Below are 17,810 nucleotides of genomic sequence, written 5' to 3'. Positions count from 1 at the left end.
TTTAATGAGGCACCAGGCTGTCGCACTTATGAGAGCAATCAATCAACTTATCAACTGGGAACAGTTAAAGGACATGAAGGAAGTGCAAGAGGAGGCTGGCAGAGGCCACGGGATACGTGATCTCAGCATGGTGAGATCTTTTCCCCCTTCCATGCTGGAAAGCGGGCTATGGGGGAAGTTTATATCCAGTTGTACGTTGCTGCACAAGGCTGTACTGGTGAACTGCTGGAGGGGAGTCAAACGAAACACTGGTGGTCCCAAACTGGGAAGCATCCATCCTGTTTGAGATGGTTCAATGGGCTGAGAAGGGTGCCATTAACCTCCCACTTTCTCCAATTACTATCGGGGTAGATTCCAAATCCATGCTTCTCACAGGAAGACAGCGAATATTCCTTATTAACCTATTGGAATCCCCATTGGCAGAAACACCGGAGGGAACTGGATACCTTATATCCCTGGTCTGTCGAGCATGGATCCTCCCTCCCCCACTATCCTTTTCATGCTCTTTCGCTTGGGAATGCATACCAGCATAGGCTTGTCGAGATCACAAAACAAAAACAAGGGAGCGGGGGGTCCCAAAACATTTCCATTTGTAAAGGCTGAAAAGTCAACAGCACTGCAACAACTCACAGGCGGTGTGCAATAATTTCAAAGCACAAACTCAATGTCAGCACCCACACGAGGTAGCCCCTTTTTATCAATGAGCAAACCAAGACAGAGACATTCATTTGTCATATAGGAAGTCTGTAGCTGAGCTTAAATTAGCACTTGAGATTCCTCACTCATAGCCCTATGTCCTACCCATTAGACTATGCCTGCCTCTCCAGCATGCCACAGATTCAGAATGTAAGTTGTTTGGGGCAGGGACTTATCTCCCTCCCTGTCCAGGACACATGCTGATCTAATATAACTCTAGGAAAATAACTGCCCAAGATCCAGGTAGAGACACAAGATCAGTATTCACTCCAAAAGCATCTAAGTTTCTAGTTCAATGTCCTAGCCAGGATTCTGGTGCACCGTATACGATTATTCCCCAGTTTGGTTTTTAGTTAGGGATGGAAAGTGTTGACAATCCCTTACTCACCACCTTCTCAACACGGCTAGGTAGGACTACGCTGGCCAGAGGGATACTAACAGGGAGTTTATTGGGCTGCACCGTGCTGAGAGGAATACTGATAGGTAGGCTGGTGATAGTTTCTCCGTTACTCGCAGAAGTCCTCTCTCGCAAAACCTGCAAACACAAAAGCAGACTGTTTCAAAAGGGGCTCCTTACTCATTAGTGAGTTTCCCCAACCACAATCAAACTCTACTACTTCTTAGCATAGTTGGATGTTTTTATATACAAAGAAGCTGTGTGCATTTTTCCCAGCTCCATTTGCTGTTGTATTTGTTCCCATCAGGCAGCACATTATACATGAGAAAAGGATGTTTGGGAAGTTTGGATGTGTTGCAAAGACAGCATGTCAATTCAGCCAACGACAACCCACTGCGACCATAGACGAACCAGATTCAACTTGGACAGGAAGGATGGAGGCTCCAATATGGGCCTCAAGGTGGAGGAGAGGGAGGGGAGTTTTCAAAAGCTTGTTTTCCAACATCCTTGCCTGTGCTTGAGGATTCATAGCCCCATATTTCTTAAAATTTAAATGAATGAGAAATGTAAACATTAATTTGCTGCTGATGAAAGGTGCTTGTTCGACAAATCCGTAGACAGAAGCCTCTGTCCACGGAACAGATACAGATCAGGCAGTGGCAGGGCAAGTTTCCTATCACTGCCACCTGCTAATGTGCCTCAACCCTGCTCTGGAATGGGTGCCTCTACATGGGAGATGACAGTTCACACTCCATGGTACATTCTCTCCTCAGCCTCTCTGCTGAGACTGACACTCAGATGACGTGAGGTTTGATTGATTAATACTCACTAAGAACAAGAGTAAAACAACACACTCATTTTACAGAGTTCAGTGAAAAGGCATCTGATAGCAATAAAACCTTTGGTCACTACCAGTCTATTTCATGACCAGACTCTCCATCATCCATTTCCTTCTTTTGACAGTCCCACTATATCTTTCTTTCCATGTTACACCCGATGCTGAGTGGGCCTTTCCTAAGGCTACCGGAAAGGATGGAGTCCCCACCTTCTATCCTATGGCTTCTATTTCTTTACTCTGTCAGGAGTATCATTTCTGTTGACAGCTCTGTGCACAGATGCCAGCAACTTCCTTACCTTCTCGCCTGCAATCGGTAAGGCCGCTGGGGAAGATGGCCGAGTTTCCTGAGGACTCAGCTTTATGCCATTTGCAATACCAGGGCTTGGATATGTAAGGCCATTCTCTTTTACATGGTCAGCTCTGGAACAAAGATGTACACAGTCAACTTTTCCTTCTAGTGCCCTTTGTCCAAAATGATTTCCTGTTACAAACTCAAGACATTATTGTCTTGCTTACCTGATCAACTGGCATTGCTGGATACACTGACTTCTACTTAAATGCCTATGCCACAAAACTTTACCGCTTTAAAATCTAGGCAGAGAGTCTGTTGTGCTATTTTCTTCTGCTGTCTAGATATATTACCAGCAATACAACAAGCATTACCACATTTCCCAACACAGGAACTGACCACTCTCACCTCTGGTGTATCTCATTAGTTGTTGCTTTTCCATTGACTGTATGGTCCTGATTCAAGTGTCTCCTTAGGGCTATCTTAGCTGGGGAAAACCTGGTGTAATCAGGTAAGGACAAGCTTGCTGTCTTGTCCACCTTCTGTCTGCTGCTGTGGTTTGGGGTGCAAGGAATTATTTCTTGGTCCAGGTGAGAAGTCATGTACTGAGGGGTGTTCTGTTTGGAAGAGGGCCTACTAAGAGTATTATGGATTTCATAGGGAGTAGCATGGCCATTCATGGAGAGTTCAGGGCTCATGCCATTGATGTGGGGCATAGGAAATTTAGAGCACTCGAGCTCAAGTTGGAATCGGCCGTGATCAGCCTCAGGCTCACGGCTTAAACGGTTTTTATTGCGTAGTTGTACCGACAGAGACTCATCGGACGGCATATACGATTTCAGCTGCATGAGCTCCTGCTGCCTTTGACTTTTCTCAAGCTCCACAATGCTGATCTTTAAACGAAGAGGAGGACAAAGATTAAAGACTGTACCTAAGAATTATATCACATTTTGGAGTTTTCCCTTCCAGATGCTTCTCAGAAAAAGTGTCCCCTTTTTTGGTGATAACTCAAAGCAAACAATCTATGATTTAAAAAACAAATTTCAATACACTGCTCTGGATTTGTGAAACAAAGGTACAGGTAGAAAAAAAAAAAAGAATATTCAAACAGACTACTAGGAAACATCTTCTAGAGCAGTGGTTCTTAACCTTTCCAAAATACTGTACCCCTGAAGCCTGAGTCCCACCCCCACGGGGCTGAGGCATGTAACTTAGTTTCATGGCGCCCCTGTGGCTCCAGGCAATTGCCTTTCTTGCCACCCCCAATACCAGCTCTGCACTGGCAACCCCTCTAAACCCCCAGGTTGAGAAACACTGTTCTAGAGCATGTCAGACAACTTTCAATAAAGAGTCTGTAAAAAGTCGGATTTAAATAAAAATACGGCCTAATTTAACGCCCCTGGATTGTGGGGAGAGGGGGCGCAAACACCCCATACTAAAAGTGTCCAACCATGCGTCCAATAACACATTTGGACTGGGTTACTGCTTTCTGTGAAGCCAGGAGAACCAACCCCATTGTGAAAAGAAAGGTCCTCTTGGTAAGATGTTTGTGGGATGGGATGTCTGACATGAGATCTCAGAGCACACAGGAGATACAGTGTACATAGAACAGAACAAAATTAGAACAAAACCAGTAGGACCTTCCTTTTCACTAGACAAATCATTTTAAGGATGCAGAGAACTGCTAATAAACCAGTACTCAGGTTCAGTAGATCAGAGCAATAATGGAGGCCAAGCTAACTTCCATTAATTGCCCTTAATATACCCAAAAGATTATCTGCAGCTTTGTTGTTCCTAGTTGTAACCAACCCACTTCCTAATAATTTTGTCATTAATTAATACCACAATGGAACCCACCAGATCTATGCTCCACTGTCATGTTATGCAAACAAAACCAGTAACATGTGCCCTAACTGGAATACTGACTGAACACTACTTCAAGCTGGTGGCACTATATTTGCTCCCTGTTCTACCTGCAATTCCAAACAGTGCTTTTGTTTCTCGGAAATCTGATTCTTCAGTGCCTGCTTTTCCTTCAGTAAGCTCTCCAGCGATAGAGTTGACCAATCCAGCTTCAGTTCTTCGCATCGTGCTTTAAGCTGCAAGAGCATTAAAGGTTATATCAGTGGGATGTTTCATAATTCCAAACTATCAGTGGAGCAGGGCAGAATCACATCCTCCTTTCAACTGAAATTTGGAGGGAAATGTCCATCATATTAAAAATTAGCTCTCAATTCAAGGCAAACATTGCAGCTTTACAGAAAAATTGGTTTCCAGTCCCTATTTATGCAGCTGGAGATGGAGCTAATATGGCTAACATTACTCAAAATATCCCTAAAACATCCCCACCCTCATATTAACTGTGTGAACTGCTGAAAGGGACAGAAATATAGATGATAGCTACAGCCAAACGAGCACTGGGCAAACTTCTTGGCCACGGTGTTCTATCGCTTCAAACTGCTAACCCATACTTGCAGAGCACCTCTGCACAGCTGAGTGCTGTGAATGAGGTCGAGGCCACCTAAATCAGCTGTCACTTCAGAAAACTTCTGGTTTTAAATTAAAATCTCTGTAAGAATGGCCCCCCACACCACCCTTTGGATCAAGATTCAGTCTTTTGAAATGTGTTCTGATCGGGGAAAAGAGAAAGAAAAGAAAGCAACTGGCAACTGTTCTTTGAAGTCAAAAGGTCCAGGGCTAGAGGAAAGCTACAGATGGCATAGGAACCAGACAGTGAGCACCGGACCTGGACACATGAGCTGTTCCCATCAGAAGCATAGCATTCTTTACATGGAGAACATTCTTCTAGGCTCTAAAAGAACTAAGATTTCCGTTCAGTTTTTGTTCTCATTATGATATAAAAAGGAAAATAGCAGTATGTGACCTGCCTTCCGTATATAACATGGCCATCACTTGGCTCACACATCACTAGTCAGATGGAAGCAGAATACGCACCAGCTGCAAGCTCTGGTTCCTGAGTTCACTGTTATCTTTCTCCAGCTGCTTTGTCTGTTCCTTCAGCTGCTGGTTGTGAGCAGAAATCTCCTTCTGAGCCTGAATCAGGTCATTATACGTCAGAGCCTTAACTCCCAGCTACAGGATGAGGGGGAGAAAGGGTCAGATTCAAGTGGGACTCAGTATTCCAATCCCAGACAGTTGGCACATACACAGTAATAATACTTCACGTTTTTATATTGCCCATTGTTAGGGGACTCGACCCACGTTTACTGGCATTATTAAAACTTCCCAACACTTCTGAGAGGCAGTTTATTGCCATCATCATTACTACGTTATGGATGGGGAATTGAGGCAGAGAGATGAGATTCCTTGTGCAGTCACAAGTCAGTGGCAAAGCTGGGAATACAACCCAGGAGTTAACCCCTAGTTGGACCATATGATCACCTGTTTATGCAGAGAAGCAGCATGCTTCTCTGTAGGCCTTTGAACTATCTGCATTTGTTAAGGTGGTGTGGCACCCACCTGTTTGTCCCACTTCACCCCCCCATGCTTTTTAGAGCCACTGTAGGGAAGTAGGACGCTACTGTGCCTCAATTTCCCCATCTGTAAAATGATAATGATACTGAGCTTCTTTGTGAGACACTGAGCTCTATGAATGAAAAGAGCTGGATAATACAGCTAGGTGTTATATTACTGTGACACCCAATGTTATTGGTGGTATCAGAGTAGCAAAGACTCCTCAAATGAGACCAAGGTCTGACTGTACAAGATTGGTCCAAAGAGTTCACAGGCTAAACAGAGAAGACTGACATCAGGTGGAAGAAATATTGTCCCATGTATAAAGTGGAGATTTGAGGCCCAAAAATTACATGACTTACCCAAGGTCTCACACAGTCTGACCGAACCAGGAACTGAATGAACCCAGATCTCTTGCAGTCCAGTGTCTTAAACACAGGAGCATTCAATACAGCTTAGACACGTGCTGGACAGCGCAGCAAAGCCTATGCTGTGTGTAATGGGGGAATGTGACCTGGTTTGGGTGAGTGTGAACAAGTTCTCCAGATGTGCAGTTACTGATTAATTCCACCACTATTATGTATCAGAACAGTAGAGCAGCTTGTCAATCTTTATACTGCAGGTGAATGAAATCACTGCTTCTGGGGTGACAAGAGATTTTAATTTGATCCCTTTGTTCAATTTCTGAGTGTGTTGTTCTCCCCCTTCATAAGTAGAAGTGGCTGGTGCATAAGGTCTTAAAGCCACAAATAAAATGGCATAGTGACATAATGCCAACACCAGCACCAAAGCCTGTGGATCACCCAGGTGCAGGAGTGTACTTTTTGGAGAAAGATTAGGCAGACTTGGGAGATCTATTCAACTGGGGAAAATGAATGTGCTTTCTGTGTACTCCTTTGTTACTTAATGGAAAACCATCCCCGAGGATTGTCACTAACACCCCTTCTGGGATCAAGGTATGGTGGTGAGAGTGGTAAAGCTATGACGTAAGTAACAGAAATGGACTGCGACAAGAGAAGGAAATAATTCCATTGTGTGGCCACCTTTGGGAAAGAACCCAAGATGCAAAAGCCAGAGTAACACTTCAAGAATTTCTTGGATTATTAATTTTTTAATAAGGCTATTTCTAAGCAAATATTAATTTTTAGTCCATTTCCACTAGGCCAAACCATACCTCATCAAGTTTCTGTTGAAAGAGCCGTTTGATTTCCTCTTTCTGTGCCTGGCAGTGGGTGAATAACTGTTGTGCTGTCCCCAGTAATTGAGCATTCTTTTCCTGGAAGAGTCAGAAAAAAGCAACAAAGTTTATGTCAAACTCCCAATGTAGTATGTGTGGGAAGTTCCATCTCAACAATTAGCATTTCAGTGCTATAGATGCCTACACGGACAAGAATTAGGAACCCTCTCATAACAGTGAGATCTATTAGACTGTGCCATGGTCTTCCAAGATAAATAGATGAAATCTCATCACCTGAAATATTAAAAACTGGACTGGGCAGTTAGGAATGCACTACAAGAGAAGAGGAACTAGATTACTTCATAGATCTTTTTCTATCTCTAGCTTCTGCAGTGTTTGCTAGTGTTTAACATGGTGGGTGAAACTATATTTTAAAACAAAGTACATTATTTATAGGCTTTTTGGTAGTATTCATCAGGATAATCTCTCAGCAACTCACTTATCTTTCCATCAGGATAAGATCTCAGCAACTCACACTTGAAAAACAGGGAAGTATCAACCACATTTTATAGAGCAGAAACTGAAGCACAAAGATTAAGTGACTAATCAAGGACACACACAGTCCGTGGCTGCACTGGGAATAAAACACAGAACCTCAAAGTTCTCACAGGACCTTCTTCAAGGAATTTCAGCAAATGAAAGTATGTCACGGAAAAATCAGAAATACGTTAAGTCACCTCCTTGAGGTGCCTCTCTCTATTTTTAATATACAATTGCTTATACTACCTGCTTTCCCTTTGATTTCTAGGACAATTCATGCACATAATATTCACCAGTTCACCACAAGGACTCCTTACATTTTTGCTTTTCTGTCCCAGTCTCTCACGCTCCCTAGACCCTCAAAGGATGGGAGTAGAACTGGCCAAAGAGTTTCAATTTCTATGAAAAACAAGAGGATTGTGGAGGGGAACAGGAGCCACAAATTTGTGATTCTTTCCTTTTTTTCTCCCAGCTCTAGACGAGAGTTCTGCAGAAGCAGAGTATTCACTGCCAAGAGGAAAAGAAGGTGTCTTGCACTCAAGAGCTAACCATCTGGACAGTTAAGGAGCAGTGTTCTACAGAAGGGGAAAAAATACAGGGGTATTAAATTCGACCACAAACAAAATCCCTCTGTCACCTACTCCAAGAATTTCGGGAAGGGAGAACTGCACAATCATCCTGGCACTAAACCCATTGCTTACGTGAATCTGTGAAATCACTTATGCTGTAAACACGCACCATTTCATTCAGTGTTATAGCCAGTACGGTAGCTGATAGTTCCATTTAAGAGTACATTAGTGTACTAGCACGTCACAACATCTTGCTGTGAAGCTTCAGTAAAAAACTTAAATTAAAAAAAGGTTTTCGTAATAAATGAAACACGGTCAGAGGCAGTACTGTAAACCAGTACATACAGGAGAACCAGTTATTTAGACAGAGCTGTTTTGGATTCAGATTTCACAAATCTTAACTTGTGATTTTGCCCAATGCTACACTCGATGACTTACAAATAGAGTTTCACAAAACGCATCCGATACCACCACCAACTTGCCCTCCTCCATACAGTCTGAAATCACAATCCCAATACACAGCACAATAGGCTGTGCAAAATGATTTTCCTGACACCAAGCATATGACCAGAAGGGTTTTTTGTCCTCTGTTTCTTAAGGGGCATAAGCCAAAGTGGTACGGGACTGGCAAGCCTCATCGATAATGGCTCAAAGCCCTTCTCACGCGATGAATGCAGCAAGCAATATTTGGCCATTCTCAGCAAGGGGATAACACCAGCCTTCCCATATGGGTTAGAGAAAGTGTAAGTTCTATCAAATCTGTGAAACAGTTTGGTGACTTCATGCTATTACGCTTGACTGAGCATCTCATAAAACCCCACCACATCATAAGAATAATCCAGCAGCATTCTTCTCCGAGACTGCCAGAGGCCTAGAAATGGAAGACCCAAGTTACTGACAGTTAAAATTGAACTATATGGGCAGAGATGTGTGGAGGAACCATTAATCTGGCTTCATACTAATAGTCTCAAGCTTGCAATTAATTCCTAACTGAGGCAAAATCAAGAAGGAAAAGAAATGGATACTGAACTTGTACTTCCTCTGCTGGACAAATGGCTCTACTGCAGCAAAAAAATACTGCATGTGGAGCTGGGAGACTTTTTTTTTTTTTGGGTCAACAAGTATTAATTTTACCCCAAAATGCATTTTTGGGGCACCAAAACTATTTGCAAATTCAGCTTGAATTTGTCAAATATTTTTGGCCAAGAAAACCTGAAAAGTTTCAGAAATGTCAGTTCAACTCAATATTTTGTTGGAATCAACCCAAAAAAAAGTTTGTTTTTCATTTCATTCAGGGAAAAAACAGGAACAAAAATCAGTTTTGGTTCAAAACAAACCAGGTTTTTTCTCCTAGATATTTTTGGTTGCGCTACTGCACCAAATACTTATTTGCTCAGCTGTAACTGGAACTCATGCATAATAAATGTTATACTTGTAACACTTTCCATTAGGCTCTCAAGCATCTTACATAGATCTCTCTAGGTTTTTATAACATGCCCCTCATTGCAGAGTCTCAACACCTACAACTATTCAAGGGTCTTAAGAATATTCTTATCTAATCCGTTGTGTGACTGTTAGCTCTTCCTTTACTTTTGGTTTATATCTTTCCATTTATGATAAGGTTAACAAGCCATCTTGATGTTAGCCTAGTTTGAGGGTTATAGTCTAGGGTTCACCGCAATTCCTGCACACACTACTATAGTCGGCATTTTGACTCAGACTAGCTTTTAATGGACACTTTATTCAAGAAAACCAGAGTAAGGGCTATATTATATTCTCTACATTCTCTCTACATTAAGCTCAATTTTATTGTCCGATATGACCCATCTGTGATCTCAAAATAGGATTTACTGAGCCACATTACCTGACTGGGATTGTCTTTTCCAAACCAGTTATGTTTTCATGTAACTTTTGGTCACCTCCTCTCCTGAAGCTCACCAAGGAAAGTTGACACTGAAACTGTGGTGCTTTAAAGTGTTGCACTATTTTTCTCTTGAAAGTTCAAATTCCTATTATCTGTCTGCTATTGTTCAGTGTTGGAGAACCCTTATTTTCATCTGTACAGGTGATCCCATATTCAGGCAAATAGCTCAACCATATTCAACAGTGTTTAATGAAAAAGAATTTAACAAACTAAATCTTGAAATCCTGTGAAAAAGGTGATTTTACATTTTACAGGGGAAACAGGGACAGAGAGACAAAGAAATTTGATCAAGGTCACACAGTAAATGAGTGACACAGCTGAGAACAGAACACAGAAGTCTCAGTACTGTGCCTGAACCAAAAAGACATCATCTCTCTTAAGCAGAGCCTTTAACTCTGTCAGGGGCTGTGGTGGAATTAGGTAAACACGTATCTGGAATTCTGGGTCTCTGTGATATTTTCTCAAACATCCCTGGATGGGGAAGGGAGGCTGTACACAGCTGGAAATTGTCAGGAGACCAAATAAAATCTCACCTTTTCCTGCTCCAGTAACTGTTGCAGATTTGCTTTGTACTGAGGAGTTTTCATGTACGCCATGAACTGCATGTATTGGATCTTAAAAGAGTCTGTAATAGAAATGAGTGGAAATGACAACTTTATTGGGAAGAAGGGGAGAAAAAACAATTGAACGCTCATATTTTGGACCATGGTTGTTCCCTACTACCTTTTGCATGGGTTATGATGTACATGGAAGCTTTGGAGCAGGAGTAATCAATAGGCGGACCATGGGTCAAAACTGAACTGCCAAATGGATCGCAAAAATCTTATTTATTTATCATTACTGTTGTTGCGATGTGAAAAATCCTTCTCTGGAGACTGGACCTTGACTATGCCTTGACCAAGAAATTTGGACCTTGACAAAAAATAATTGACTTCCCCTGCTCTGGAGCTTAATTTGTTGAATGCTGAAAGCTCCTAGTTACAATGCAAGCTGTGTATTATTTTAAGTACTCCGTTTTGTACCATCTTTTGCTCTAGGAATGGTTATTCCAGTAATGTGTTTTTCTTTGAAGGAAAAAAAATGTTTTAGGAAAATGGACCTGAAACTTTCTCCAATAGCATATTACTTAGAGTTTTAGCTGGTCTGTGTCTCATCCATTAACCACCTAGATTAGGTGCCCCATTTTAACACTTCTAATGGCACATGTTCAGGAAGCAGACAAAGAAGCTGATGGGCCCTGACGATGTGTTTTGAAAAAGGAGTTTCTTAATGGACTTTAATGCAAACAGGAGCAATAAAACAGGCTACCCATGATAATCATGATATGAGTGCACTCAGAGTGCTCCAACATCCTTCCAGTCTCTCAGCCTGGGGTCATTCTGCTCCCTCTCCCCTTCACAGCTAAACAGCTAATATACTCTACTTGTTCTTTACAATACCCCAAAATGATCTCTCTTCCTCTCCATACTCACTGCCATAATCTTGGTCCATGCCCTGGATTTTCTTTTTTTTAAATCTCCCTAATCACAATGCATCCAGTCTATCCCTCAAGCCAATGTTAAAGTTATCTTTCTCACGCACCCCTCCCATCATGACAGTACATCCCTTCATTGGCTTCCAATTTTTTCCTAACCTTCAAGGCACTGTGTCTTGTAAAGAACTCACTCCTCGTTGCTCTCTATACTTGGCCATTTCAGTCACCTTAATGCTCCCTAGGTTTCCCCTCAGAAGGAACTCCACGTCTTTTCCTCAGACCATCTTTTATACCTGGAACAGACTCCCTGACCATGTAGATTCACTGTCCTCCAGAATCCACAGAGCATCTGGTTTTATTTGTCTAATTTGCTTTCTGGTTCACCCCTAAGGGAAAATGGAATTCTGCCCCCCATGTTCCTTATTCATTAAGTTAAAGCACCATCTTGTTTTAAAATGATGCAGAGTTGTTTCTGGACCAGCAGTGTGTCTAGGAAAGTAGTATGGCTTCCTACTGAACCCAGGCCCCTTTTCTCTTTTGCCAAATGAGAGCTGAAACCCAGCTAAATGCAACAAATGTAGACCCAGGCTTCAACTTTAGCAACATGCAAAAGAAAAGACATGTTGACATTGGTCGAGGCAGGAAGAGGGCTGGCAGGTGCACCCTTCCCTTTTCACTTCTGCAGTGTTAGGTATGCAAGACAAAGATTCACTGTAGGAACAACCTCTCCTTAGTTATTATAGGTTTAGCATCCTCAGTGCAAAGGTGCTTGTAACAAGCAACATTGTTGCCAACATGGTCCAAATTTTAAAAATGACATTTTATTGACTTGTATTTTAGTGCTGGTGAAATACCCCATTTTAAAAACGCAACAGAGAATAAATCTGATTTATCCACAAGATACATACAGCATGCGTCTGCCACCTTCCCCCATATCCCAATGGACCTCATCCTAATTCTGAAGGGACCATTTCTAAGAGCAAAATGGTCTCTCTGACACATTCAGTCCTCTGCTGGGATTGCCAACAAAGGGAAATTAGGGCCATTAATTATGTAAGGAAAAAAATGAGACCCTCCCCACAAATAGTTTCACAAAGGCCAAATGGCTGCCAGAGTATTGATTTTAGGGGACCTCAGGTGAAATGTTCCCATTACCAATCCAGTTCCAGCTGGCAATATTTTGAGCTTCATTGTTGCTTTAAAATATATTTTCCTTTCCCCAAAATTAATGCTTGAGTGTTTCAGTTTGCCTTGAATTTTGACATCACAGCAAAGTGATACATTACAACCACTGCCCAGATGGCAAACTGTGTGATCAACCTATTATTTACTCCTTTCATTCTTTATGCATCAGGAGGGGAACTCTTACCTAGCAGCTTCTGTAGTGCAGGTGGGGTGGGAGTCACCAACAGTTGGTTAGATGAATGCCGTTGCACTTTAGGAGGTAGTTGGTAATATGGACTATGAGGTGACTTGTATGCATCTAGAGGAGAAAATAATGCAGACCACATTTTAAACAATGAAATGTAGCAAATGAGAAAGATGCCCTTTCCCATCAGGGAATGTGTGTTTTACAACACAGGACCCGGTAACTTGGGTAAGTCCTTGACATGCAACAGACCATATCTTTCCAAGTATCTTTCAAAGCACACTCAGGATTTCTGCCCAACACATCAGTGAAGGCAAACTCTGCCAACCACACTAATTTGCTGGCCCCCCTTCTGAGAAGTCTGGATTAACATTAACAGCCAGCTGTCTGAGCATCAATCATCCCAGCTGGAAAGCAGGTGGTACGACACAGTGTAAATAGGAAACAGTGAGAGAGGGTATGCGAATCTGACAATAAAGGAGATTTAGAGTCTGTGATCGTTGAATAAAGAATTCTGAGCATTCATTCTTAAGACTAAAAACTTTCTTGGACACTAATGAGACTCATATGAAAAGGCTCTTCCACTGACAATCACTGAATTCCTCGGCTTACCCTGAGGAGAGGATGAGGATGTCTGGGACACAGTTTGAGCATGCAGAAGCTCTAGTGCAGTTTGGTTCTTCTTGGTCTTACGCTCTGTATTTGCAGTATTCATTTTCTTGGGACGCCCTCGCTTCCGTCCTGCCATTTTCCTTCCTTTCTTACTCAGCTTTTTCTTGCGTGCTTTTGTGGGAGATGTCTTTTTAACAGCATTTGTCCCAACTTTTTCTTCTTCAGCACCAGAATCCTAAAGAAGTTTTAAAAGAGAAAAGGCTTTAATATTTAGCAGTTTAACAACATTTAATAGTTTGTAGGGTATTAGTTAACTTTTACAACACTCCTTTGAGATAAGCAAGTATCAATCCCCTTTTTATAGAAGGTAAACCGAGGCACACAAAAATTAAGTAATTTGCCTAAGGCTATAAAGAGTTCATGGTTTGATCTAGGATCAGAATTGCCCCTGGCACCCAGTATGCTATGTTCATTACACTCCATTGCCTCTCCTCTAGATCTACCCATTACAGAGCAGGGGTTCCCAAACTGATCTGTACAAAGCTGGGTGATCATAGGGAGCTGGCTCCTTATTTCAAGCTACTAAACTGCATTGAAATAAAAGCTAAAGTCGCATTCAAAACTTTCCTCCTATTACTTTCCCATGTGAGCAACTGCTGCTCTTATAAAAGGGACATTAGGCAATTGTGAATGGGAAGGGAGGTAGTTTGGGCAATTAAAGGAATGCAGGTGGTCTACATGCCAAACTATTAAAATGTGGCACGGCCCATGAAAATGTTTAGGAATCCCTACTTGAGAGGAAAGGCACATCAACATGGCAAAACTGAATGGAAAAATCTATTCTGTAATAAATTATTCCAGAAGAGCTCCCCGTGTGTATACTCTGTTCAGGAATAAAAATCACTTCATTCCAGAATAATCACTGCATTCACCAAATACACTAATTATTCTGGAATAAAGTGATTTTTATTCCTGAACCAAGTATCCATGTGGAGAACTCTTCTGGAAAAGATTTTCTGGTCAATCTCCCTACATAGACAAGCCTTTATTGTTGGTGCAGATCACAAGCTTGTGTGATAGTAAAGAGAGAACGTTTGTGTGAAAATTCAAGAGGGAGTTGACCTTGTTTTCTTGCACCTTCGTTGGAGTAGTTGTGTTGCTCTTGTTTTCTCTTTGCTGACGACGTCTAGCTGCCTCTTGTTCCTCCTATAAACAATTTAAAAGATGGCATTAAAAAACATCCACAAATAAGTCCAAGAGATAGTTGTCTGCCTATATTCTGCCTTTTGAAGTATAGGCTCCTATCTTGCCAAGATAGTTCCTTTGGGATAGCCAAGGATAATCACTGTGACTAGTCCTTGTATGTTAACAAATGGCAGAACATTTTTTACTACTAGGCAGGAAGACACTGACTTATCCTGTTCCAGACAACAGCGGGTGGGAAAAGGAAGACAACTTGAATTAGTTTATGAGCTACACTATTCCATGCCAGTCTCCTAAACTGCATCTATCCAGATAGGCAACCACAAGGAAAGGAGGGAGGGCCACGCATTTTTCACCCTAATGAGTTAGGTCTTTGCACTTCTAAAAAAAAGCCTCTGTTAAACATCAGTGGCCTTATCTATACCCAACATTTCATGCTTGTTGTATCACTGCAGCATCTTTAAGGGCTGTTCCATTTCAAATCATGAATCAAGTCTTTGAAACAAAGCCTAAATTCAATTCTAGCCAGGACTGTAGATGAGACAATCAAGATGAAAAAGCATGAGTCCTGCCTGGCCATGAAGGACATGAAACTCCACAAACATACTTCCTTGTACTTTCCAGAGGAGGTTTAACGTGTTGACAATTCTATCGTCTATAATATCTTTAGGAACTAAGTAAAAGTCAGTCAGATGGGCTTATGACAAGCTCAAACTCTCTTATGGCAATTTAGTACCTCATTAGGAGGAGGGAGACTGCTCAAAAATAGTTTGTGATTAGTTCACAAATATTTGAAGACAAAATGTGATGGGTTTTCTCCATGCTTAATGTCAAAATCTCTCCTCTGCAAGCTTGAAATCAACAGTCCAAAACCACAAACCTAACAGCTACCATTAACCCCAATCTCAAATGCCACTGAAGGGTGGGTTTGGAGGATAGCAACTGAGCCCTAAAGCATTAAGAGGCCCCACAAATGCAAGATACTTTCTAGATGGATAAGAAAAGCCTAGCTCCACAAGCCATTTGTAGTTTACATTTAAACCGTCATCTTCACCAACATTTAATATGTACTATTAAGTGTAACACAACATCTCAAAAACCTCTGGGTTTTGAATTCCCCGCACTGCAGTAAAACATTGATCAATGACACAGGTTACATTTCAAAGTGAATGATATGTCCCAAAATAATAGCTGAGAGTGCCCTCCTTCAAACTCACTAACTGACAAGATTCAGCTTTGAGACAGGGAATTAAACCATCATTACATTCTTAAAATCTGGTCTTTAATGTAATTAACATTTAATAATCCTTTAACTACAATGGAAGTGGAAAACTGCAAGGACTCTAGGCTTCCCTGCTAATTTTTAAGAATTATTAATTTATTTGGACGTGCTGTCAAAGCACTAACTGCAGTCACGAGTTACTTCATTCCAATATGATTAACTATCTGCAGATATTTTCTCTCGATGAGCTCAAAACATATTTCCCCATCTGCTTCTGATGTCTCTATAAAGCTAATGCTTAAAATGATTACATTGGATATTTCATTATTCTGAGTACATTATCAAAAAATTAAATACAACTTACCCTGAGTTTTGGATTTTTGAGACTAGAAAAATAGTTTTCAAGCTGAAAAGGGAAAGATAAGATAGTCACTCTACATATCAGAATACACTGATGCATAAAACAGTGTTTTCTAACAGAAGTACAAAATTCCAGATATTCTGACAACTTTCCCCTTTGATAAGCTATTTCCATTTTATTCTTTCTGGAAAGAAGCAAACGTGGTGCAGTGGGACACATTTCAGGCCTCGATATGGTTCATCATCTTCAGTGCAGCACATCCTTATTATAAAGCTTCGTGTTATATATCTCTGTTCACCAGAAGGTTATTTTCAATAGGAGGCAACTCTATTCTAGTACTGCACTAAAAGAAAACATTGATCTCCATTCTAACATACACGTCTACAACACACACACTAGAGCAGATTTCCAAAAGAAGGTCGTACAAGCATGTTACAAAAATTCAGATCGTGAAGATTAAGTGTTTCTCAACAAAATAAGAGTTACATTTCTATGGGCTTTGTTTATGAAGCAGAAAATAAAGGTGAATGCACAGACACATTTAAGATGCCTAGGCTAATGCGAGAGTAACTCAAGATTTAATTCAGATTGAGAATTATTATAAAGTCTCCTGATGCCCTGGCATGAGAGGCTTCCCACATTTGATACAATACCCTTTAAAATAATTCAAATGCCCTCTACAAAGTCTTTACTCAGAACGAAGGAGCTATTGTGTAGGAAAAGCACCAGCAGTGACAGTGAATTATGATGCTAGAGGAATTTACATTTCTTTATATATAACAAACACAACGAGAGCCCTGTAGCACTTTAATTTCTGCAGGCATACACTTTCGTGGGCTGCAACCCGGGGTGCAGCCATGAAGGCTTATGCCTGCAGAAATTAAATTTGTTAGTCTTTAAAGTGCTACAGGACTCTCGCTGTTTTTGCTGTGTATACAAACTAACATGGCTACCCTCTGGAACTTCATATATAAGTGTATTCTGACTGGTTTATTTACATACAGACAACCTCAGCACTTAAACAGAATTGCATACTTTGAGAAACCTGCTGCACTGAAGGAATCAAAAGCTAACTATAACAAAGGTGAAGTGGAATTTGGATATATGTACGCATTCTAAAAGACTAAGCTGTGTGAATCAAGCATCCCCACCCCCCAGAGCTGCACTGAACATCCTTAAACGCAAAATGCAAGAATTCAAGAGTATGAGACTAGCACGGTGCTTCCAAGGGAAAAATGAAAGTTTCGCTGGCCTACGTTTATACTCACTATGGTGCGATCAATAGTATGCAGGTAGTAAGAAACTGGTTTCCCGGTCCATGAAACCGACCCTTTCAGTGGTGATAACTCCACAACTCTCATTATAGTGCCAATATCTAAATGAAAAAAGCCAGTTAGAAAATCAAGGTTAGCCCTATTTCCCACTCACATTTATCAAAAGTAAAAGTGGCCCAGCAGTTTAAAAACATAGCAAAGGTAGCCTTAGCATACAAATGCCTTCTCCCAGCCAAGCCAGTCCACAATGGAACTCTGATCAGCTGCATGGTGGATTTAAACACCCCATGCCCCCCTCCCCCAAGACATTTCAAAGTGATTTGCGTGGAATACACACAGAGAGCCCTAATGCCAAGTGACTAAGTCCTTTCCTAAAGAGGATATATTCAGT

General features: G+C 41.3%; 1 protein-coding gene across 1 annotated transcript in view; it reads right to left on the bottom strand.

Moving 5' to 3' along the window:
- The window catches only part of DOT1L (DOT1 like histone lysine methyltransferase), an 86,713-nt gene that overhangs the window by 12,279 nt on the left and 56,624 nt on the right, over nucleotides 1–17,810 (bottom strand). The window contains 12 exon segments of the mRNA XM_067557769.1: nucleotides 1,085–1,231; nucleotides 2,228–2,351; nucleotides 2,629–3,113; nucleotides 4,194–4,319; nucleotides 5,176–5,313; nucleotides 6,869–6,970; nucleotides 10,438–10,529; nucleotides 12,748–12,861; nucleotides 13,360–13,594; nucleotides 14,482–14,565; nucleotides 16,149–16,190; nucleotides 17,414–17,520. Of these exon segments, the coding sequence (XP_067413870.1) occupies nucleotides 1,085–1,231; nucleotides 2,228–2,351; nucleotides 2,629–3,113; nucleotides 4,194–4,319; nucleotides 5,176–5,313; nucleotides 6,869–6,970; nucleotides 10,438–10,529; nucleotides 12,748–12,861; nucleotides 13,360–13,594; nucleotides 14,482–14,565; nucleotides 16,149–16,190; nucleotides 17,414–17,520 (1,796 nt within the window).

Source organism: Emydura macquarii, unplaced genomic scaffold (genome assembly GCF_026122565.2).
Source record: "Emydura macquarii macquarii isolate MOO-44397 ecotype Brisbane River unplaced genomic scaffold, CSIRO-AGI_Emac_v2 contig_306, whole genome shotgun sequence".
NCBI classification, from domain to species: Eukaryota; Metazoa; Chordata; order Testudines; family Chelidae; genus Emydura; species Emydura macquarii.
The sequence above is the reverse complement of the archived record's forward strand: the minus strand, read 5'-3'. Positions and strand labels throughout refer to the sequence as shown.